The 23,030-nt window shown below is 39.3% G+C and overlaps 1 protein-coding gene across 1 annotated transcript in view; it reads left to right on the forward strand.

Annotated features, from left to right (window-relative positions):
• LOC122810136 (T-cell immunomodulatory protein-like) overlaps positions 1-23,030 on the forward strand; it is a gene marked incomplete at its 5' end in the record, with an annotated part of 1,692,898 nt that overhangs the window by 1,229,331 nt on the left and 440,537 nt on the right. Inside the window, one exon of the mRNA XM_044081610.1 lies at positions 9,829-9,907. Within this exon, the coding sequence (XP_043937545.1) occupies positions 9,829-9,907 (79 nt within the window). The remainder of the gene's footprint in view (positions 1-9,828; positions 9,908-23,030) is intronic.

A 23,030-nucleotide genomic window follows, 5' to 3' on the forward strand; every position in this document is an offset into this window, starting at 1 on the left:
ATTGGGTTCTCAATAAAACCACACTCGAAAACACGATAGTCCTCCCAGGTACTGATCCACAAATAAACCACTGATTAAGCGCTTTTGTCGGAATAACCAACTTCATCAGAATGAATAGAAGACTTAAATTAATCGAAGACTTAAATTAATCCTGAAAACAGCATTGACATCTAGCAACAAAATCCAAGCCATTTCCTCTTCCTGTCCTAACTTACAGTTTTGGAGTGATTGATTGGCTCCAAAACAAGTTGGATAGATTAGATATTAAAACAAGAAGGATGCTTCATGCATACCAAATGATTTCTAAAAATCAATGGATAGCAAGATTATATATTTCCCATTCCGAAGGAGGGATGGGCCTCCTTGAAATTGATTACATGTACAGATCTGCAATTATGGGACTCCACACACATCTGCTGACCTCACAAGACCCAAACGTAGTGAAAGTTTTGAAATATGAGGAAAATAAATCTAAGATGACTTCCCTGTTTAACCTAGCAGAAGCATATTGACATCAAGCAGGAATGGAAATCAAACCAGAAGTAGATAAATATCAGGCAGCAACTGAATGTGCCAAAAATAAAAGAAAGAATATAAGGTGAAGGACCAGATGAAAAGGCAAGAAATGTGGAAAATACATAAATATAGTTTCAAGTATAGAAAACTTCTGGAAAAGCCTCATGTTGTTCAGGAATGAACACAGGAATTGTTAAGGAGAGGTGAAGTCAAACCAAGAGATGAAAGGTTCATATTGGCAGCTCAAGATAGTGGTCTACTTACATGCTGGTTTACAAAGTCCATTGAACATGTGGGAGAAACGGACAAATGTAGGTTTTGTAAGACTGAACTGGAAACAGTCCCACACCTCGTTGCTGGCAGAAGGACTGTATACTGAAAGGCACAATAATGTGGCGAGACTGTTGCTCTCAGGATTGTGCAAAAATTATGGTTTTGAAGTGGCTGAAAAGCACTGGAAACATGAGCTGCAAAGCATCATAGAAAGTGATGGTCTACATCACATGGGATCATCCATTACCAGCAATTCAAAAGATAGATGCTAGAAAACCAGATATAGTAGTCCAAGAAAAGAAAACAAAAGCAGCATTGATCATTGAAATTGCCACACCCAGTGACTACAGTGTCCTGCATACAGAAAGACACAAAGTCATAAAATATCAGGATCTGCAAGCAGAAACGAGAGCAATGTGTTAGAAGGATACCAAGATAGTTCCAATAGTAGTAGGAGCAACAGGTCTTATAAAAGAGAGTCTACAATCATATTTAGGTATGCTACCTTACATGCAACTCCGTACAAACTGCAAAATGAGTCATTACTGGGCATGTTGCAGGTGCTGCTAAGAACACTTTTGGTGGACATCAAAGAGGATACTAATTTCATGAACTTTAATCGTACTTTGACTAAGAATGGGGTCCATTCCCATAATAGTATTAGAAATCCAAAAGTTTCTTGCACCCTATTATTCTTAACAGTAATGACACATCAAAGACGTGAAAAGGTCAACCATCAGATAGTCAAAGTTGTAGAAGAAGACCAAGAAGGTTGTTAGTTACAGAAAAGACTTGTTTTTGCAGTAAAAATGAAAGTTGAGGCACTGAGACAGCACTAAAGGATGTCAAGCACCAGCAGATCAGAAAGCAACTAAAAGGCACCTAGAATAGGACAGTGTCATATTGCTTGGGGGGGGGGGCACGGTGGTGCAGTGCTTAGCATTGTCACCTCACAGCAAGAGGTTCTCCGGTTCGATCCTCGGCTGGGGTGCCTTCTGTGTGGAGTCTACATGTTCTCCCTGTGGTTGCGTGGGTTTCCTGTGGGTGCTTCGGTTTCCTCCCACATCCCAAAGACATGCTACAAGTGGATTGGACACTCTAAATTGGCCCTCTGTGCGAGTGTGAGTGTGTGTGTGTGCCTTCTGTGGAAGGTTGGGCGCCGGGCTGGCAACTCGACACTGTAAAACTCCACTGCCAATCATGATCGGACAGGTGATCCGCTGTGGCGTACCCTAACTGGGAAAAGTCGAAAGAAGAAGAAGAAAATATTGCTTGGGGGGGCTGGACTTTTGTGCTAAACTATAGTATAAAAGAAGAAAACTCTCTCCCACTAAAGTCACCACAACAGTGAATAATCGCTGTATAATCTCAAACAACCATCAGCAATCCAGGCTTGAATAAAAGCAATATCCTCACAACTAAGCAGTTTATATAAGGTAGTAAATGAATAATAACCAGGAAGTTTTTTTTTTTTAGTTTTAGTTTCCATTCCCAAAGCTCTAATCACTGGGATGTGAGACCAGTAGTGTAAAGATAAAAACAGAGATTCACAGTAAGAATTTTAATATAAAAATCTAATAGACACACTGAAAAGCTTGATGTTCAACATTTTCTTTTATCCCACTTTCAGCTTATCACTGGGTTTTAAGTCAAAGTTCCAAAATAAACCTTATGGTAAAGAAATATAACACAGCTAACATGTAAGCCATAAGAACACATAATTAAAAACAGGCATGACTAAACATCAGCTGGGTGTCATTTAGAAAGATTCTACCACTCAGTGTAAAGTCAGACAAAAGTCAGCAAAGCAACTCTTCTTGTGTTTGGGTCCATTACCTGCTAGATACAGTAGTATGGTAATAAAAAGCATCACTTTTAGGCAAAATATTAGAGATGTAAGGCCAGAAGGATAGAAACATTTAGAACAAGTATCCAGTAAAAGTCAGTGTGTTTAATGCGTGTAAGATTCCTGAATATGACTTGTGTCCAGGAGAGTAGGTCATCCAGGAGGATGACCACATTCTGCTGCAGCAGGGTAGATGTTAGGTGAAAATGAACATTCAGTGAAGTTCTGTTATTTGTAGTGACCGTTTTTCTTATTTATTAAGAAATATTCAAGGTAGATCTGAGGATTCAAAGGGAATTCCCAAGATCATTGACTCCCTTCTGGCCCAGGCAACAGTAGTTTCTTTTGGAAATAGCCAGGGGCAATTTCCACAAGCTGCCTCTTACAATGGATCTACTCACACAAGATCAGGGATGTTTGATACACCCTGACCCCATTCAACTTCAACTGATTGCCTGGATGACAGGGTCTTAATTCCCTTTTGGCACCTGTTTACTGAAGACTTGCAGCAGGTATTAGTAGATGCAAGTTAAGTGTGCTACTAGAAAATCAATGTATTAGTAAATGGAAAAGGTTTTGTAGTTGGTCAGCAACACAATCAGCACCCATTCAGGCCTAGTGTTTTTGCAGTTTTGCAATTCTTTGTGTGAGTTCCTATGGCCGTTCCTACTCCTTTATCAAGGTTCATTTGTTGGCCATTTCAGCATGTCTGCCCTCGGATCCTCCTCTTTCAATGCATTCTTATGTCAAAATGTTTTTGAAAGGAGTTCTGCATAAGAGTCCTCCAAGAAAAATTGTGGCGCCTCCTTGTGATCAGAATTTTTTGTTAGAGAAGCTAACACTTGCTCCATTTGAATCCGCTAATCTGGCTAGATTGAGGTTCTTAACTTGGAAAACTGTTGTACTCATTGCTGTGACCTCTGCAAGAAGAGTGTCTGAGTTGCGACCTCTTATGATGAGTCAACCTTGTATGATTTTCTACAGAGACAGGATTATTTTCAGAACTAATTTCTCTTCTCTGCCTAAAGTTGGTATCCATGTTTACTTTAAGCCGAACTATCCATCTCCCCGTTTTCTTTCCTGAACTTAAAAGTGAGGGAGAAGGGATAATCCATACCTTGGATGTCCACAGACAAATCAGGTGCTGTCTTGACAGAACTAAATCTTTCAGGTGCTGTCTTGACAGAACTAAATCTTTCATATCTTTGGATCAAATATTTGTTTTCTGTGAAGGTAAGAAGGGACAACCTGTTTCAAAACAGACTATTTCTAAATGGTCGTCTAAGGCTGTTAACTTTGTTTTTCTCCTCGTAACAGTGCTAGTCCAAGCAAGGTCAAAGCCCTCTCTACCAGGGCCTTGGCTTCATCTATGGCTTTTTGGAAAGGGGATAGCATCTAGAATTATGTTAACAAGCAGCAACTTGAACCTCTATACATATGCTTACCAGGCATTACAAGCTTGATTCGTTTTCTATATCAGGCTTTGTTAGAGCCATTCTCCAGAGGCTCCTGGACCCCTCACCTTGCAGATGTAGTAAGCTAAGGTAATCTACCAATATAGCTAAGGATACTGCAGCATTGATTGATTTGATGAACATAGTACAGTTTGTGTTTAAGTATACTTAACTCATAACAGCAGATGTTAGAATGATCACCACTGCAGTAGCCACTCCCTCTCTCCATCCTCCTTGTATTTTGATGTGTTGTTCATGCCAGGGTTGGACAGTTATTTCATGTTGCTCCAGTTATTGTCCTTTCAGGGCTTAACCTCCCTTTCTCTGTTGGCATGAAAGCTCTGAAGAGCTTTGCTACCCAAACCTGTCTTTTTAGTCTGCTCAGCCGGCTAATGGTTTGTGTGTGTGAAAGGTGCTCTGAAGTTTTTAAGGTGTTTGGCTGTTATATTCTTGGCAGTATATAACTCTGTATATCTAAGGCTACTACAGCAGTGATCATTCAGGAATCTACTGTTATGGTAAGTTTACTTGCACAGCTATACTGTCTTTGTGTTTAATCTTATAAGTGTTTGAAGTTTGATGAGACACTCATACTTATATATGGGAGGCATCACTTATGTCAACTGTTTGTAAAGATGACAGCTGTTTTTCAACACAATTTGATCCACACAAGCAGCTGACAGACAGTTGTACAATATAGTTTCTCGGTTGGCGAATATGGCCTTTCTGTAGTATCGTGCGATCTCTGAGTTTGGAATGTTTAGTTAGTAGGGAATATGAGGAGCACAGGAGGGCTTGATCCCCTGCAAAAAAAAAATGTAGTTGCTTGCCCTAAGCTTATGTCTCAGAGCATGAGAAATTGCATGACAATATTTTTGTGTGTCACCAATAGTGATATCAACAGCTGGGAATTTAGACCTTTTTAGGAAAATGTCATATGAATGTATGACAGATGTTCATAGTATCAAAACTTCGAAAGCCTGTCACACATTCAAAGCAGTTTGAATAAAGTGGTTTTGAAAACACAATATTTTCAATCACAAAGATCAGAAGAAAAACAGCATCTACATTTTTGCTTGGGTGCAAATCACCCTGCACCGCCACACTCCCTGCTAATCGATCTGTTAATCCATACTCTGGCCATGTCTTGTGGCTTAAATGTCATCATTATCAACCCCCCCTTTCCCCATTTTCTACATGGAGTTGGATTTTGCGCCATCTCTCTTAATTCAATGCCACTCTCCTACCATCTTTGACAGTATTCTCGATTGTTGCAGGTTCTCTTTCACACAGTCCATCCTTCTCTTTGTTGGATACAATCTGTTCCTTTTGCTTTCTTCCTAACTCTACCAAATCATCTTCTCCAGACTGTCTGCTTTCTTACACATGTGCCCAAACCACTGTAATCTGTTCTGTCTGTTCTTCTCTGCAGATGAATCTTCTTTGGCTTCTGGTCTGATGTCCTCCTATATTTGTCTTTCCCATAGTATGCATCCTACCACCCATCTCAAGCACTTTGTTTCCATCACCTCCACCTTCCTCAACTGCTCTGCCTTCATTGCACAGGTATCCATACAATACAGTAGTACTGGTCATGCCACTGTTTTGTACACCTTTCTTTTTAACAACTTTGGCATTCTTCTGTCACACACTACTCCTGACACTCTGTGTGAAATGGCTGTAGTCCTCCTGATTCTAGCTTTGACTTCCCTTCTTCTCAGCCACCCCTTCCATATACTTGAAGGCGCTAACCTGTTTCACTGTTTTCCTTTCTATCTCGTTTCTTTGCTTCTTGTGATTTCTCTCATTTGCTTCCATTACAGTTGTCTTATATGTATTCCATTTCATCCCATGTGCCTTCTGTTTTGTATGCCATTTCTCTGTCATTTGCTGAAGGGTTTGTTCAGATCCTGCATGTAATGTCACATTGTCTGCATACAGAAGCTTTGTTGATGTGTCCTCACCAACCCATTTGCTACTGTAGTCCACCAACAGTATGGACAGCAGTGGACTTTTAGCTGAACCCTGATGCACACCCACTCCCACTGGGAACCCCTCTGTGAGTCTGAACACTGTTCATAAGTGTGTCATTGGGTCCTTGTACATAGTCTGCAGTAATTCTGTAATGTTTCTTGGACTTTGAACCATTGCAGGAATACTTAAATCATTTTTCTTGAGATCTTACCTTACTCTTCCTCCAAGTCTAGGAATACCCAGTTGAACTCTTTCCTCATCTCTGGCTTCTTTTCAGTTCTCTGTATCACTATAAACATCCAGTTGGTTATGCTCCTTCCCCATCTGAAGCCGAACTTCTCATCTCCTATTTTAGTTTCTGCTGTTTTGAGTATTCATTTTTCAGTCATCCTCCCCAGCACTTTCATGCAATGTGACAGGAATATGCCTGTCTTTCCATAATGCTATGAATACCCTCTGGATCCATTTCACCCCTAACTCACCCAACATTTTTATATTTGCTGTGACCTCACCTGAGCTTGCTGCTTTCCCTGACTTCATTTTTCTGTGTGCTGCTATTACTTCTTCTAGGATGGACGACTCCTCTTTTATTATAGGTTATGACTAAGGTAGTACATCTTCTGTTTTTCTTTTTTTTTCCAAGATGGAAGGGCAGTGCAGCAAAGCCACTTGGCTTGGCATCCAGAATATATTATTCAGGGTGAGAGCAGACTAGAAATGGTGTGAGAAATGTAGTGAGAGACAGTCTTCTGAAGACAGTGAGGGATGTCAGCAGTATTACTGACAGACTCATGACAATGGGACTCCAGTATAAGCATAGGGAATTATTTATAATGTCAGCCAGTGCTCCGCAGCAGAGGTGTGATAACAGGGAAAAGGGTGCATTCAGGCAGTAGCTGTTGGACCTACTAGATAAAGCAGGGCATCATCACTTGCTGCTGATATTGGGAGACCTAAATGCATATATTGGGGCAGACAGATAGGTAGAACAGGATATGAGGACTGCCTTTGTCCACAAGAGTGTGGTAACAGGAATAAAGAAGTAGAGGCCATTCTAGATATCTGGAAAATGGCTTGATGGAGGCCAACACATGGTTCATCAAGAGAGAACATCACAAGATCATGTATGAGTGGTTACCATGCAATTCAGGTCGACTTAATTGGGGTAGAATCCGCAATTGCAAAATCATCCCCAGTGAAACAGTCAACCCACAGCACTAACCACTGGTTGCCATAGACAGCTGCAAGCAGTGGTCACAGAAGGCTCCAAGGTCAGCAGAGACTGACCTGGAAGTTGACTGGAGGGGAAATACAATAGCACCTCAAGAGAAAAAGGAAAGAGGTGGATTTGAAAAAGAATGGAAGCATGTCAAAACAGTGTGTTTGATGAAAATGGAGCACATATGCAGGTATGAAAATAAGGTACATAAGGAAAGCTGGTGGTGGAATGCAGAAACTATCAGATCGCAAGGCAAAGACAGAAGGATAAAGAAGACAGACATCAGATAGCCTTCTTAAGGGATTCCAGCAAAAGCTGCTTACCAGTCTGCGGGACATCAAAGGCAAATGGAATAAGTACAGCTAGCAGCTTCTGAATGAAAATTCCACAGAAGCTATAGTGCCCCAGCTACAACCTACAGTGTCTTATGACTCAAGCACCCTTTGTAATATTTGGTACAGTGCCCAGTGTGATGGTCTGTTTTTAAGTGAGATTGTTCCTGTAGCAAATATTACATCACCGATACTGCCAAGTGGCGAGAGTAGACAATGTTGATTACTTCTACTGGGGTTGGTGAATTTGCACCTGAGCAGCTTTTGATAATCTTTATTTCAAATGCTGACTAATTACATTGTTAAGAAGAACAAATGCTGACTAATTACATTGTTAAGAAGAACAAATTGGTTTGAGTTACTGATGGAATTAAATATTGGTGCAATTGCCTCTCTCATTTATTTCACATACAAAGCCATGATTTAGTAACATCTGTTCACGAGGTTGATTTGTCATGCATACATATGCATAAAATCTATACCCATCTGTATCTATTTATCAATATATGGTCCACTACGAAATTTCGAAATCCTACAATCTCTACTTTCAATATCCCGAATCCGTAATGTCAAGATTGTGAAATCGTGAAATTATAAAACAAACCAAAAAAAAAAAAAAAACCATGACAACATCTAAAAACATGTTTTTGCAGGGGGGCAAGCCACCCTTCACCCCCTGCAAATTAAATATACTAACTCTGAGATGTGAAGAGAATGGTAATGTTCCCATTCCACACTGTATAGCGATCTACATTACCATTCTTTTCACTGTACAGTGATCTCGGAGTTAGTATATTTAGGTTGCAGGGGGTGTGGTGGGTGCAGGAGTGCTTGCCACCTTGCAAGAACATATTTTTAGAACTTGTCATGTTTTTTTTTTTTTTTACACTTTCAAGATTCCACAATCTCGACGTTATGGCTTCGGGATATTGAAAGTCAAGATTGTGGGATCTCGAAATTTAGAAGTGGACCCATATATATATATATATATATATATATATATATATGTGTGTATATATATATATATATATATATATATATATATATATATATATATATATATATATATATATATATATGTATGGGTCTACTACGTTTGGTCGAAAACACATTTGATCGAAAGTCCATTGGGTGAGCGCACTTCACTGAAAACTCACTTCACTGAAAACTCATTTGGTCGAAACTCATTTTGTTGAAAGTTATATATGGCCCCTTCTCCACCTCAGTGCGATCCTGGAGTTAGAATATAAAGTAAGGGGTGTAGGGGGCTGCACCCCCCCCCACTTAATTTGAGTATATATTGTTTTGTGGAAAGACTTGTTCATTGCAGTTGTCAATATCTGTGTCTATGGTTTAAAACATTTAGAATAGGTGGGGGCTACGTCCCCACACCCTCCAATGTGGGGGGCTGTGCCCTCCACACCCCCTTACTTTATATTCTAACTCCAGGATCACACTGCAGTGGAGAAGGGGCCATATATGACTTTCGATGAAATGAGTTTCGACCAAATGAGTTTTCAGTGAAGTGAGCTTTCAGTCAAGTGTGCTCACCTATCTGAATTTCGACCAAATTTGTTTTCGACCGTAGTAGACCCATATATATATATATATATATATATATATATATATATATATATATATATGTATGTACATATGTGTGTGTGTGTGTGTGTGTTTGTGTGTGTAAAGAGAGATACAGTTTGTCTTCTTTATATCTGTATCTATTTCTCTATATATTTAGATATATAATTAATTCATTACTTTGGCATTGGAATCATTGCCATAGATTGGATTTGACTGTGCTTAAAGACAAACCACTGAAGAACTTCACAGACTGCTAGTTTTGGTTTGTAGTAAATTAAGCTTTTAAATGGAATGCAGGTACTGTCTTATCATATACAGTAGCGCTTGTCACTATTTTGGTGTTAAGCTTTTAACAAATGCCATAGCACTTTTCTTTTAATTTGGCGTAACCTGTTTTAATACATAAGCCCTGACAACAATGTCTGAAATGGTTTTCTGCTTGGAAGATGTTGCAGTGGCTGGCACTGCTGTGGTGGTGTAGCTGTTAAGTTGTGGTATTTTGAGATGTTCCCTTTTAGTGAAATTAATTTTGAGTAGCTGACCTTTTTCTTACCTTGGAGATTAATATAATTTAAGAAAATAATGTTGTACTACCTAATTTAATATGTAATGAGTTTTTTTTTGTTATAGCCTTTTGGAGTGAATCAGCCTGGACCTTACATCAGATACACTACTGTGGATGCTAATGGATATCAGAAACATGCATCAGGTAGGGAAAACAACACTAATAGTTTGATAAGCTTACTATGTCTGCTGTGCTGGACTGAGTGCAGGATTCTTTCACACGGAGCTTAGCATTTGGTTTTCCACACTTACAAATCGCCACGTGCAATTTTATTTGAAGTATAACTTCCATACACCAGAGCTGTTTCAGTACTGAATCACAATTGCATTTGCAAATTTACCTGCTTATTAATACTGCATTCTATGATGGTAAAGTGACCACCCACAAACCTTCCCCTGCAGAAGGAATGGTGAATCCAGCTGGTGTTTAATTGTAATTCCTTGCTTAAGCAGTATACGAAAAAAAGCTGATTTGTGTAAATGAGGGTGGTGGTATGGGGAGTGTCAGAGAACATGAGGTAACTAGTGGTGGTCTGCATTCATAGTACTGGGACCACTTTTATTCAGTATGTACTTCTCCATCCATCCAGGAACAAAGACTTGTGGCTAAGCAAGTCTGAGGATAACTGCAAACAAGCAGGGATTGTCAAATGCCTCTCTGATGCACAAGTTCTTCAATGAGAAATTCCAGTTATAAATACCTGATATATACCTTAACTGGTCTTGAATTAAATGCTGAAAGGCCCACTTTAGCAAATCCCGAAATATGGAGATTGAATAGTTAAAAAAAGCAGAATTGCATAAATCTAGTCCTGAGATGGCCATTTCTCAGAATATTCACTTTGCTCAGAGGTGTGGCATTCCCTGGATTAGTATATACAGGTTTAGGGGGTGGGCTTCCCCCTGTAAAAAAACAAGATCAGAGCAGAAGAGTTATGCTCAATAGTCACTGTTGTCTTGCATGTTTGTTTTTTTGTTTGTGTGTTGGCACTCGGCATTACGAGTGGTAACATTTCAATTGGAAGCTGCTAAAAGTGCAACTTTTGTTGCATTTGGTAAACAATCCCTTCATCCAGAATACAACACAGGCAGTATTCCACTTCAAGAATGAAAATTTAGTTAGAGACCTTGGAACCTGGATTGGTAATTCCCCTCTCCTTTGATCAATATAAAACAGCAGTTGTCAGAAAATCGTTCTTCTTAATGCTTTTAATCATCAAAGGAATATCATCCACATCTAAAGAAGTCATTGCCCCCACATATTCAGCACTGATCAGGTGTAATATAGAATACAGTGCCCCCTTTGGAGTGTACCTCACTAGACATATCAAACAACTGCAAAACCCCAGAGATTCCTTGCCGAGAAGATCATGGGCTTAAAAAACACTAAGCTATCAAGAAAGACTGGAAGCACTGTCCTTTTCTCTGTATCATATAGACTCTTGGGGGAACCTTTGCCTTACCTTTCATGCAGTCAGTAACCTGTGTGACGAAAAGAGGTACTGCCAGCACAGCTAACTGGAATTTTGTAAATAATTATATGTAATTTCTGAATATCAAACTGATTTATATAAGATTTGTGTTACAAATGTATTAGAATGGTATGTCATACAAGATACTGGTGTTACAAATGTATTAGAACTGTATGTCATGTGTATATCAAACTAATGGCTAGGCTTAAAATGGCTCGCAAGAGCAGTTAGCTTAGTACTAACCTATGAACCTAATTTGTACAGATGCTTGTGTTGAAAAGGTATTTGTAAAGTGCTTGTGTTTGAAATGTATCAGTGTGAACTACTGGAGAGAATAGAAATGTATGTGCACTATTCTAAATGTTTAAATGTGTACTGTATGTTTTAACAGATGAAACTGGGGGGTTAACCTCAGTGCAGCAAACTTTAGAAACATATATGAAATTACATCACTTTATAGGCTAGGCCATAAAGATGCTATCTCACAGGATTCAATGCAGCCAGAGACACAAAGTCTGTACTAGGAAGCTTTCTGTATTGTCTTTGGGGTGAACTAATTACTACTCTGGAAGTGTGGAAATATGCAATTGTTTTATGACTTCCAGCATTTGCCAAAATCTGAGCAAAAGAACTTGGGTGTATTTTTACAGGTAGGTGCTAAGTCCTGCCAGCTTCTAGCACTGGAGGTTTTGCATGTGAACTAGAAGTCTCAGGAGTAATATTTTAAATATTATTTTGAGAAGTCTCTTAGTGAGACAGAGTATTCTGTCTTGAGCCTGACAACAAGAAGAACCATTCACCACATCATCTGCCTTGCTCTAAGTAAGTAGAGAATAGTATCTCTCTTAGATACAGTCAGGAATGTAGTGAAGCGTACTTAAGATATTGTTTTTCTTTATTTGTCTGAGCCTGTCCTTCATTGTTATTTTAAATATTTCCTGTTATTTGAACTCTGATGTCACTGTGAATATATACTTAGTATTTTCTTGTTCTTTTATTATTAAATATATTTAAACCTTTCATTGTGGCTGATCTATGTAGAGATGTTTAAGTTTTGAGAGTACTTGCATATTTATTTGGTGACACTGTGTTGGCCACTCCTAATAGCCTTGCTGTTGGTCATACTACCATTTGTATTAATCTTAATTTCACTCAGTATATTGGGAACCCTTGGAAGAGCCTTAAGGCAGCTGACAGGAGTGTGGTGGCAGTGAAAACTACCTTATAGACTGGGTAGAAGGGGGCATAGCTAGTAAACCTATGCCCACCTCTCCAAGGTGTGTGTGTGTGTGTGTGTGTGTGTGTGTGTAAATCAAATCTCAGAATGTGTGTGTCATCTACTTGGGCAGGGACATTACGCACTGGTTGGACAGAGAGGGTGCTGGAGGCTTTGGCTTGGACACTCAGCTGAGATCTCAAATATATAGCTGTGCCTGTGGGGAGTCTCACTGGGGATTTGGAGAAAGAGGAAGAAACCAGCCCCAGACTGACTGTGGTCTCTTTCTGCTTTTAAGGGAAATTTCCCATGATGCAGAGGGCTGCATCTGGAAATACTGTGTGTACCTTTTTATCCTCCCAGTGAACATCCTCCACTGGTGCCAGTGGTGAGGATTGAGGCTCCTTGATTACTGGCCCAGAAGTGGTGGGTCACCACATATTGGCTGGCAGTGGTGGGGTATCCACATCATATATTGGTTGGCAGTGGTGAGATATCCACATAACAACCTGCTGCTGAGAATCTCTTGCACTTTCACAAGTTAAGCAGTTCAACAAATACCAGGACAGTAGATCTAAACCTGCTTTAGCATGTCAGTAATGCAAGGTGGATCGAGAGATTCGTTACTCAGCGTCTACCTTTGAAATGGACATCCCTTGCAGACGCAGTGTTAATTGAAACAGGGCCTGTCTGTTTGGATGGCGTTTCATAAATTCACTCCAAACTTGAGTAACTTAGTCCTTCCTGAGGTCGGAGGCGACAGTCTGTGGTTGGAATTGTTAAGGTGTAATGGTCGCAAGACTCTGTTGCTTTTTATTTTCCTATGATTCCTATAGTAAAATGTATTCTTAAACAAGTCATAATTGAGGGAAAGTGTTTCAGGAAAAGTGCTAGACTATCCTGAGGTTGTGTAACGTCTAGATAATTTATATTAAAGAGTGCAGAGAGTGTGGTGGTTAGACCCAGGGCCTTCTGGTTAAACTTACTTTGTTTTAGTAAGCAAAATAATATTGCAGGAGACTTGCTTTACTCCCAATACATTGCAAAACTCTGGAACAGTATACACACAAATAAAACTGTCTGACAAACTCAATAATTTTAAACCACTGCTTAAACAATATCTTAACCAGTCTTGGTCCTACACATGCTCATCACAAGGTTAAGACTTTGTGTTCACATATGATACTCTCCAAATACTGTCATTAAACAGAATACTCTCAACCTTTCACTGAAATGACAAAACTATTTTTATACATAACTGCTGCCTCTACAGTCCACTAAGATGCACGTGAGCTTTCTGTTTAGTAACTTCCACCTCTGTAAAATCTTAGAATGTGCTGTGTTTCTGAACCTAGTTGGCAGCCTCTAAATCAGGGCATTGTCCTTTAATTTCCCCACTTGGCTACATTCTACAAGTCCTGCTCTAAAGAGGGTCGCTAAACCTGATAAGAACGCACAGACAAGCTCTATTCATCAGTTCCACTACAATATAACAAACGACCAAGGCATTGTCCTTTAATTTCTCCACTTGGCTACATTCTACAAGTCCTGCTCTAAAGAGGGTCGCTAAACCTGATAAGAACGCGCAGACAAGCTCTATTCATCAGTTCCACTACAATATAACAAATGGCCAAGGTTAATATTTATCAACAGTAAAGTACAAAGAAAGTTTTAAATATTTCTTTTAAAGCTAGCGTACTGGGTTTAAAACACGGCAGTAAACCACCTAATCCAATCTAAATATAGCAACTCACCTAGATAATTTTAGTAGAAATCAAAGTGCATATTAACAATAGAGAGAAGGAATTGTTTTATGCTTGGTGAACTGTATAGTAGGGTTTTTCAAATACTTAGTTTATTCACTGGCCCTTGGATAGTTTGGTGCAGAATTAACCCCACTCCTCAAGCTTTTCCTGCCTTACAACTCCTCCTTGTACCTCTGACGTATGCGAGGTTACTTATCTCCCTGCAGGTACCACCATTTTTTAATTACTGCTGTGTTTCTGAACCTAGTCGGCAGCCTCCAAATCAGGTTATGTAAATGCTGGTATTGTAAATGTATATTTCTGTAAATATCTCTTAGCGACAACTTGAGGTGTCCAAAACTGCTGGTTAACTGTTAATGCCTTTGTTTTTAAAATGGAGACTCAGCTTTAAAAGAACTCTGGACTTAGAAATCTCTTGGCAACAGCGTGCTTGCTAGTGCTGTATAACCAGTAAGGTTGAAAAAGGCACAGGGAGAAATTAATACTTTTTGTAGTTCTCTTCACAGCAGATATATTTCTGTAAATATCTTGTAGCTACTAAGTTTTAGTGATGTTATCGCTAGTAAACTGATAAGGTCTTTTTTGCTCTAAATCTGTTTCTATTGCAATACAGGCATGGATGAGCTGTGATAGTCCGCTAAAACTCACTATTTTATATTCACACAGCTATCGTGCTTTGTATAACAAGTTGCTGTACCTATTCTGTGCTACTCACTGTAGAAATGCAAGACTGTGTTCAAGTTTGTAATTGTAATGTACGACTGACTGTGCTAACAAGATAGAAGGGTTCTAATGAAAGCCTTGTCGATGTATTGCATCTCCTTTCAGGCATTGTCCTTTAATTTCCCCACTTGGCTACATTCTACAAGTCCTGCTCTAAAGAGGGTCGCTAAACCTGATAAGAACGCACAGACAAGCTCTATTCATCAGTTCCACTACAATATAACAAATGGCCAAGGTTAATATTTATCAACAGTAAAGTACAAAGAAAGTTTTAAATATTTCTTTTAAAGCTAGCGTACTGGGTTCAAAACACGGCAGTAAACACCTAATCCAATCTAAATATAGCAACTCATCTAGATAATTTTAGTAGAAATCAAAGTGCATATTAACAATAGAGAGAAGGAATTGTTTTATGCTTGGTGAACTATATAGTAGGGTATTTTAAATACTTACTTTATTCACTGGCCCTTGGATAGTTTGGTGCAGAATTAGCCCCGCTAAGCTCACTCTAGCTATGCTCGGGCTCGCTCCGCACCCCACCCTTCCCCCATATCCCACTACCCCCAGTACTCCTACATTTATACCTATTTAGCCACACCCCCACCCCTTTTCTAGCCATACAAAACCACTTCTGTATTACCTCCCTCCCCCTCCCATCACTTACCAATCTAACCATCTACATTCCCTTTAAAGCAATGTACCATCACCCGAAGACACTTAAGTCCACCCCACCCACTGTAACAAAGCCAACACTAAAAACTATACCTCTCATCCTACCACTTATAAGTATACTATACCTATTAACTAGATATGAAGATCAGCTATACTCAGGGTTCCACTACCCCAAATATCAAACTAGTACCCCCCTATCTTCACTTAGTACTGAACATATAACCTAGTATCCAACCAATACAACACCAAAACCTAATTACCAGTAGCCTAACAAACCAAACCTAAATCACCCCAAATCCAAATATGGTCAAAAACTATTACTTAAACTTATGAGACTATTAGATTATCTAAGAAAAAACATAACTAAAGATGGAGACATTCACCCTAACCCAGGCCCCTCGTCAACCACAAACTGTGATAGCCCACCACTTTCTCTCAGGTCAGCCAACTCCCTCCAAATTTGCCTCCTAAATATAAGAAGCCTAAACAATAAGGTACACAACCTACATGCTCTTTTAGCAACATACCTCCCTGACATAATGTGTCTAACAGAAACCTGGCTAAAACCAGGAACCAAAGATAATGAGATCTTACCACCTGGTTATAATATACTTAGGGCCGACCGTACAAAGAAAAAGGGAGGTGGTATTGCCATGCTATACAAAAGCACACTTAACCCCATTCAACCACCCCAGATCTCTAATGCTGAAATATTAGCTCTAAAACTACAGCTAAATAAACAAAAAAGAATAAATCTAATTGGGATCTACATCCCCCCTGGGAAAAACTCTGACACACTGGAGAACATTCTTAACTGGTTAGCAAACAACTACCCTCAAGAAGCTATTGTTCTGGGCGATGTTAACATTGACTGGAACCTATGTTCCTCAGAGTCCAACCCCACCCATATAAACCTCCATGGATTCTCACAGACCATATCTTCCTCCACCAGAATAGGCAATTCTAACCAAAAAGAGAGTATCCTGGATTGGATGCTTATAAATAGTCATCCCCATATGTACATGTCTGGGACCCTTACCAATGACCTTAGTGATCACCTTATCACATATATAAGGAAAGACAAAGCAGTAAGCTCTAAACTGCCCATTTACAGGTCGGTTAGAAACAAGAAACATTTTGACCTCACAAAATTTCAAATGGAACTTAAATCCTGTAATTGGTCAACTCTTAAGTATCTTCCCCTAGAGGAGGCAGTAACAAGTTTTAATACCACATTTCTAACCATACTTGATTCTCATGCCCCAAAAAGACTAATCAAAACTAAAACACAAATAGCACCTTGGCTAACAAATTACTCCAAATCTAAAATCAAACTTAGAAACAAAACATGGGACAAATGGCGTACAATCAAGTCACCCCTAGACCGTATTAAATTCCAACAGCTAAGGAATGAGACAAAAAAAGCCATATCACTTGACAAAAAAAACTATTACTGCCAACTACAATATAGACACCAAAACAACCCTCAAAAGTTCTGGGCGGGTTTAAATAATCTTCTCCATCCAGGTAAATCCTCCACCCCTACCCCAGGAACGCTATGTGACAAAAACACAGAAGAAGTAGCAAATACCTTTAATACTTTCTTTACTGATACTATCCAATCCTTAGCCAACCAATTATCTGCTACCTGCTCCTCAGTAACAGATTCTATCCCTAAGACTCTACTCTCCTTTAACCTCCAACCTGTCTCCACTTCCTTTATACGATCCTTACTGAAGAAGCTAAAGCCAACTACCCTCTCGGCAGACCTTCTCCCAGCTGAATATTTGCAAAAAGCTGCAGATGTCATAGCTTACCCCATCTCAATCCTAATTAATCGAACCATAACAGAGTCCACAATCCCCTCAATATGGAAAATATCCTGTGTAATTCCACTCCACAAAGGCAGCTCATCCACAGAACTATCAAATTATAGGCCAATAGCTATATTGTCACCACTGGCCAAAATCATGAAAAAGTGTGTACACAAACAACTTCTATACTATCTTATTCAGAACAATCTACTAACCAGTTCACAACATGGTTTCAGACCCCACCACAGTGTAACCACTGCCCCCCCTCTCATTTACTGACATTAACCACAACCGGAATAACAAAAAAATATCCTCAGCTCTCTTTCTGGACCTATCAAAGGCCTTTGATATGGTTAACCACCAGCTACTTCTCCACACTCTGAAAACTCTCTACCTAGACAACCAAACACTGGACTGGTTTCATGTCGATTTCTCTGATAGGCAACAAGCAATACTCTGGCAGAATAAGCTCTCGCGCCTCTTGCCAAATACCATAGGGGTTCCTCAAGGTTCCATATTGGGACCTCTTCTCTTTTCAGTCTTTATTAATGACCTCTACACAGCCATCCCTGAGGCCACCTGTATTCAATATGCAGATGACTCAACGCTAGTTTGTTCTGATACATCTCCAGTTAACCTACTAACCACAATCCAATGCATTTTTACTGCAGTAGAAAACTGGCTATCAGGTCGTCAACTGATCTTGAATCCAAACAAAACCAAATTAGTACTCTTCCATCCAACCCATAAACCCTCTCCTATATCCTTTACTATACAATCCAACAATGGGACTATCATCTCCCCAGACTCCTATACTAAACTATTAGGAGTTACCATTGACAATAAACTTAGATTCGACATGCACATTAACCAAACCATTAAAATCGTTAACAAGAAACTTGGGTCACTATATAGGATAAAATCTTTCCTAACTCCAATTGCCAAAGTGGCCATTGCCCGCTCACATCTTCTCTTCTACCCTTTTATATGCCTCCCCCATGCTTACTAAGATTAACAAATCTGACCTAAATAAACTCTCATGTTGTTATAATCATATTGCCAAATTTGCAACTGGCATGCCCTATAGAACCCATCACTGTGTTAACCTAAGAAACCTCGGTTGGATAGAATTACCAAACCTTCTCCAGTAGGAACCAACTCATAGAAGCATTTAAAATTCTCAAACAACCTGACAACACTCCTGCACTGAAAAATTTAATTATACCCTACACCAATCTCAGCTGTCTACGCTCATCAAACAGGCTACTTGTCCAAACAGTCAAATCCTATAACTCAGGGGGTGATACACTGTTTGCCAACGCCATTGGAAAAATATGGAACTCCCTTCCTTTCAACCTCACTCTTACTACCTCCCTAACCCAATTCAAAAAGAGTCTAAAATACAATTTTAAGTCACATTGGCTTTGCCAATGCTCAAACCCAGATTAACTCCTCTTCAGTAAGCCAAGATCATACTTTTCTTCAGGACTATCCAAGTATAAAAAACTTTAGACCTTTATTCTCAATTGACCTAACCCCATATTTCCTTGAGAATTTTTCTGCCCATAAATGGAAGCCCTTTAATCTTTTCTAAAAGGACAACCTAGGGAAGAAAAAGATCTGTTGCAGTCTGTGATTGCTATTCCTAAGATGTTTTTCTATAATGCATATATTTCATGTCTTCTCCTCATATGCATGAATTACTAAATGAAACAATATGTATCTATGTAACATGTATGTAACTTACTGTCAATGTGGAGCTTTTCCTCACCGGGCCTCCGCTGAAAATGGACATGTATCCAGTCGGACCATCCCGGTCAACAAATGTAAAATAAATAAAATAAATGTAAATGCAACTGTCGTTTGTGTATAAATGTAAATAGAAATACTCTGTGTGTAACTGGAACTTAGTATAATGCAATAAAAGTAAATGGAGCTTTTCTTCCCTGGCCTCTGCTGAAAATGGATATTAACCAGTCAGACTTTCCTGGTAAACAAAAACAGATAGATAATAGATAAATAAATTTTGTACTTTTACTTAAACACTGTTATTTTTTTGTTTTGTTTTTTAAATCCAGACTAATTAACGCTTACCATAACCACTGAATGGCTTTATAGATAATACATTGACTGTAATAGCATGCAGAAAGAAAATTAGCAAAATAAAATGTTTTACTGATGTAGATTCTACTTTCTTTACTTCAAATGTTATTCCTCCCTCAATATATACCTCAACTTTCTCCTATCTCTTCTCCATACTTAAACTTCCAGTGTCATGATAACCCCCCCCATGTTCAATGCTTTAATTTTTTTTCTTAAAGTAGTCTTGGGTCTGTTTGGCTTTATTATTTTATTTATTTATTTAACATTTGTTTACTGAGAAAGTCCAACTGGGACAGAGCCCGTTTTCAGTGGAGGCCCAGGGAGGAATGCTCCAGACGCATGTCTTTGGAATGTGAGAGGAAACCAGAGCACCCAGATGGAACCTAGGTGAATGCATGAAGGACATGCAAACTCTGCACAGAAAGCAAACCAGCTGGGAATCAAACCGGAGAACCTATTGCTGTAAGACACCACTAACCGCTACACTACTGCACCACTATTATGTGAGTAGATAAAGGCAGACATGGTGTTACATGCACAACCTCATGAAATGGAGGGGTTGGCACTTTGTCATGGTGTAATGCATGCAGCCATGCTGCTGGCAACTGGGGTTCAGAATTGAGAACCTGGTGGTCAGCAGAGAGGAGACTGTGTTTTTACCAGGCACCTGGGGAAGGCTCTTCTGGATAAGATGAATCCTTATGGAGGCCAACATGCCTAGTTTGACCTGTAGCTAGGAAAAGGTTTGCTGGCAGGGTGTATTTAGTTGGCTCATGCAGAAGCTTCCTTGTCACTATGATGGCATTGCAGGCCACTGTTGAAGAGTAAGAAGTTGTGTAGATCCCTTGGCATATGATCTTCACTACACATGAATAGAGCATGGAGGGGGCTGCTAAATCTGGAGAGCATGCAGTGAAGATACCTAGGTAGGCAAAGGTGACATTGTGCAAGAAAATGGAGAGAGTGATACGAGTGTGATACTGCCTTGCAGAACTAAATAAAAAAGAAATTAGTTTATTACATGGTTCTAACTAACTTCCTGCTCAAGGACAATTGACGTGTTGCTATGCTGAGAGATATCAACATCATACTAAAACTCAACTGAGCTCACAAGGTTACCGGAATGCATACACTTTGTTTAAGCACTTTTGTCTGACATACATGTTCAAATACCTGTAACATTGTATTGAGCTGGAGGTTGAACGTGCTTTGTTTCCTAAAATGGTTTCCCATGTCCCCACCATTTTTCCCTCTCCTACAAACAACAATTTAAAATTTAGCTGTATTTGAGGTAGTAAAAGTCAAGCCTTTTGAGAACTAGTCAGCAAATAAAACACTCAAAGATGCATGACTAAAATTATAAATTGTAAAGTTCCCTTCTTTTTTTTGTATAATTATCTCCAATAGTTCTGACTCTTGGCTGGAGTGAGGGGAGTGCCTTCTGTGTGGAGTCTGCATGTCCTCCCCGCGGTTGGGTGGGCGTTCGAAAGACATGCGTAAATGGGCGTGCCTTCATTGAAGGTTGAACGTTGAGCTGGCACCTCGACGTTTGTGAAAAATCTACTGCCAATCATTAGCAGACCGGAGTTCCGCTGTGGCGACCCCTAACCGTGAAAAGCTGAAAGACAACAACAACATCTCCAATAGTTCTGATTATGGAGTTACAAAATGCAGTGTTAATAATGCCTTAGCTAAGCATGAGAGTGAATATTCAGATCACAAGTTTTTATTTTTTGTAATAGAAAAAAATGTCTGTAAATCCGGGGGGTGAGGTGCTGATCTTCTATGCCTTGAATGTGATGAATTGTGTTGGCAGTTGAGAACCAATGCAATGCAGATGCCAGGGTTAAATGGAACGGTGTCTGTAAATTGTGTCCTTAAATTAAAAATATATGGAGTTTCTTTAAATTATTGTTTTAAAAATAGTAATGCAACTAATGGTTTTAATATATAGTATTTATACATGTTGAATGTATTTTAATACATTTTAGTGTGAGTGAATGTTTCTTTAAGGTTTTTCATTGTATTGAATGGGAGCTAATTTTGATTGGTTGCTTAGAGCATGTGATGGAAAGAAATATTTTAAAAGCTGGGTTTAATTTGTGTGTGTGTTCTGATGAAGTCTCACTATTTTTGAGACAAAAGCGCTCAGGCAAATTGTGTACATTCCAGTAACCTTGTGAGCTTGGTTGAGTTTTTAGTGCATTTAGAAAACAAGCACAGCTAGGCCACAGAAAAGAAACATTTATTAACTAATAAAAAAAGAAAACAGCATAAAAACAGCAGAGGCATAGAAACAGGGATAAGCACTTTCAACTCATAGAACCCTTCATCGGATCTTGCATTACTGTCAGTATTCCTCCCCTTTGAAGCAAAAAGCAACCAATTAAAATTTAAATTTTGTCCAGGAAGTCTCCAGTCTTTCAATTCAGGGAGCTACTAAAGAATTTTTAAAAAAGAGTGATGTTCTTGATGGCAACACTGCTCTCCAGGAGTGTCTACTTTTGGATATTATACTTGGTAGTAACATCTTCTTGTATGGCTGTGCGGACTATTGGCAGAAATGGGGAGTGGCAATGGGTACTTCATGTGCCAACAGCTACTCCAATATAGTGATGGCCCAAAGGGAATCTGACTATATTTTCAATGCCAAGAATTTATGGAGGGATAATATGTTGATGACATTTTTCTCCTGTAGTGTGGCAGTGACAATAAACTTTCGTGCTTTGTTGAGTACATAGCAAGTACCACCACTCTCTTGCAATTTGATGTCCATAGATCAGCTGGAGTAATTGAGTTTTTAGATGTAGCATTATTATTGGATGATCAAGGAAGATTTAATACAGAGATACAAAAAAGGACTGTTGGAAGAACCACCTTCTTCATTGGACAAGTATGCATTCTGTTCATATATACCCACATATTATTAAGGGAAAGTTACTTTGCACCTCTAGATTATGCACTGATGAAGAAGTATATATGAAGGGAACTGAACAGTTAGTGAAATATCTTCATGATGTCCTCCTATTCACATGTTGCAGTATTCATCACTCTTCTTGCTACCCTAACATCCAGTCAGTATACAAAAGATTTCAAAAGCTGTATGGTGCATGGGACATCTGATGTGGCTAGCAGTATGTGGGCCATAAAAGTGATGTCTGCATGCACCAGGCCTCAAAACTTCTTAGCCACCAGTCGAATGTCATGTGTTCCTGCCATCCCAGGAGTTGGATTCAGAAAAAGTCAGATAAGTACCCCGTTAGGATACCTTTTTCAGTCATTTATTTTATCCTAATGCTTGTTCATGTCATCTAAAACGGGGGAGTGTAAGTATAGCCATCAGATACCCCACCAGGATGCCCATGATCATTGTCTCTCTTATTTAGGTAGGTCACATGACTACAAGGCCTGCACCATCTGCCAGGTTTTTGTGCCCAAAACTCTCCACAGCCATCTGCACTTGCTCAACTTATACCTAGAAACTAATGTCTCAGACAGTTAA

This window comes from Protopterus annectens, chromosome 8.part1 (genome assembly GCF_019279795.1).
Source record: "Protopterus annectens isolate FY-2018-M chromosome 8.part1, PAN1.0, whole genome shotgun sequence".
Lineage (NCBI taxonomy): Eukaryota > Metazoa > Chordata > Ceratodontiformes > Protopteridae > Protopterus > Protopterus annectens.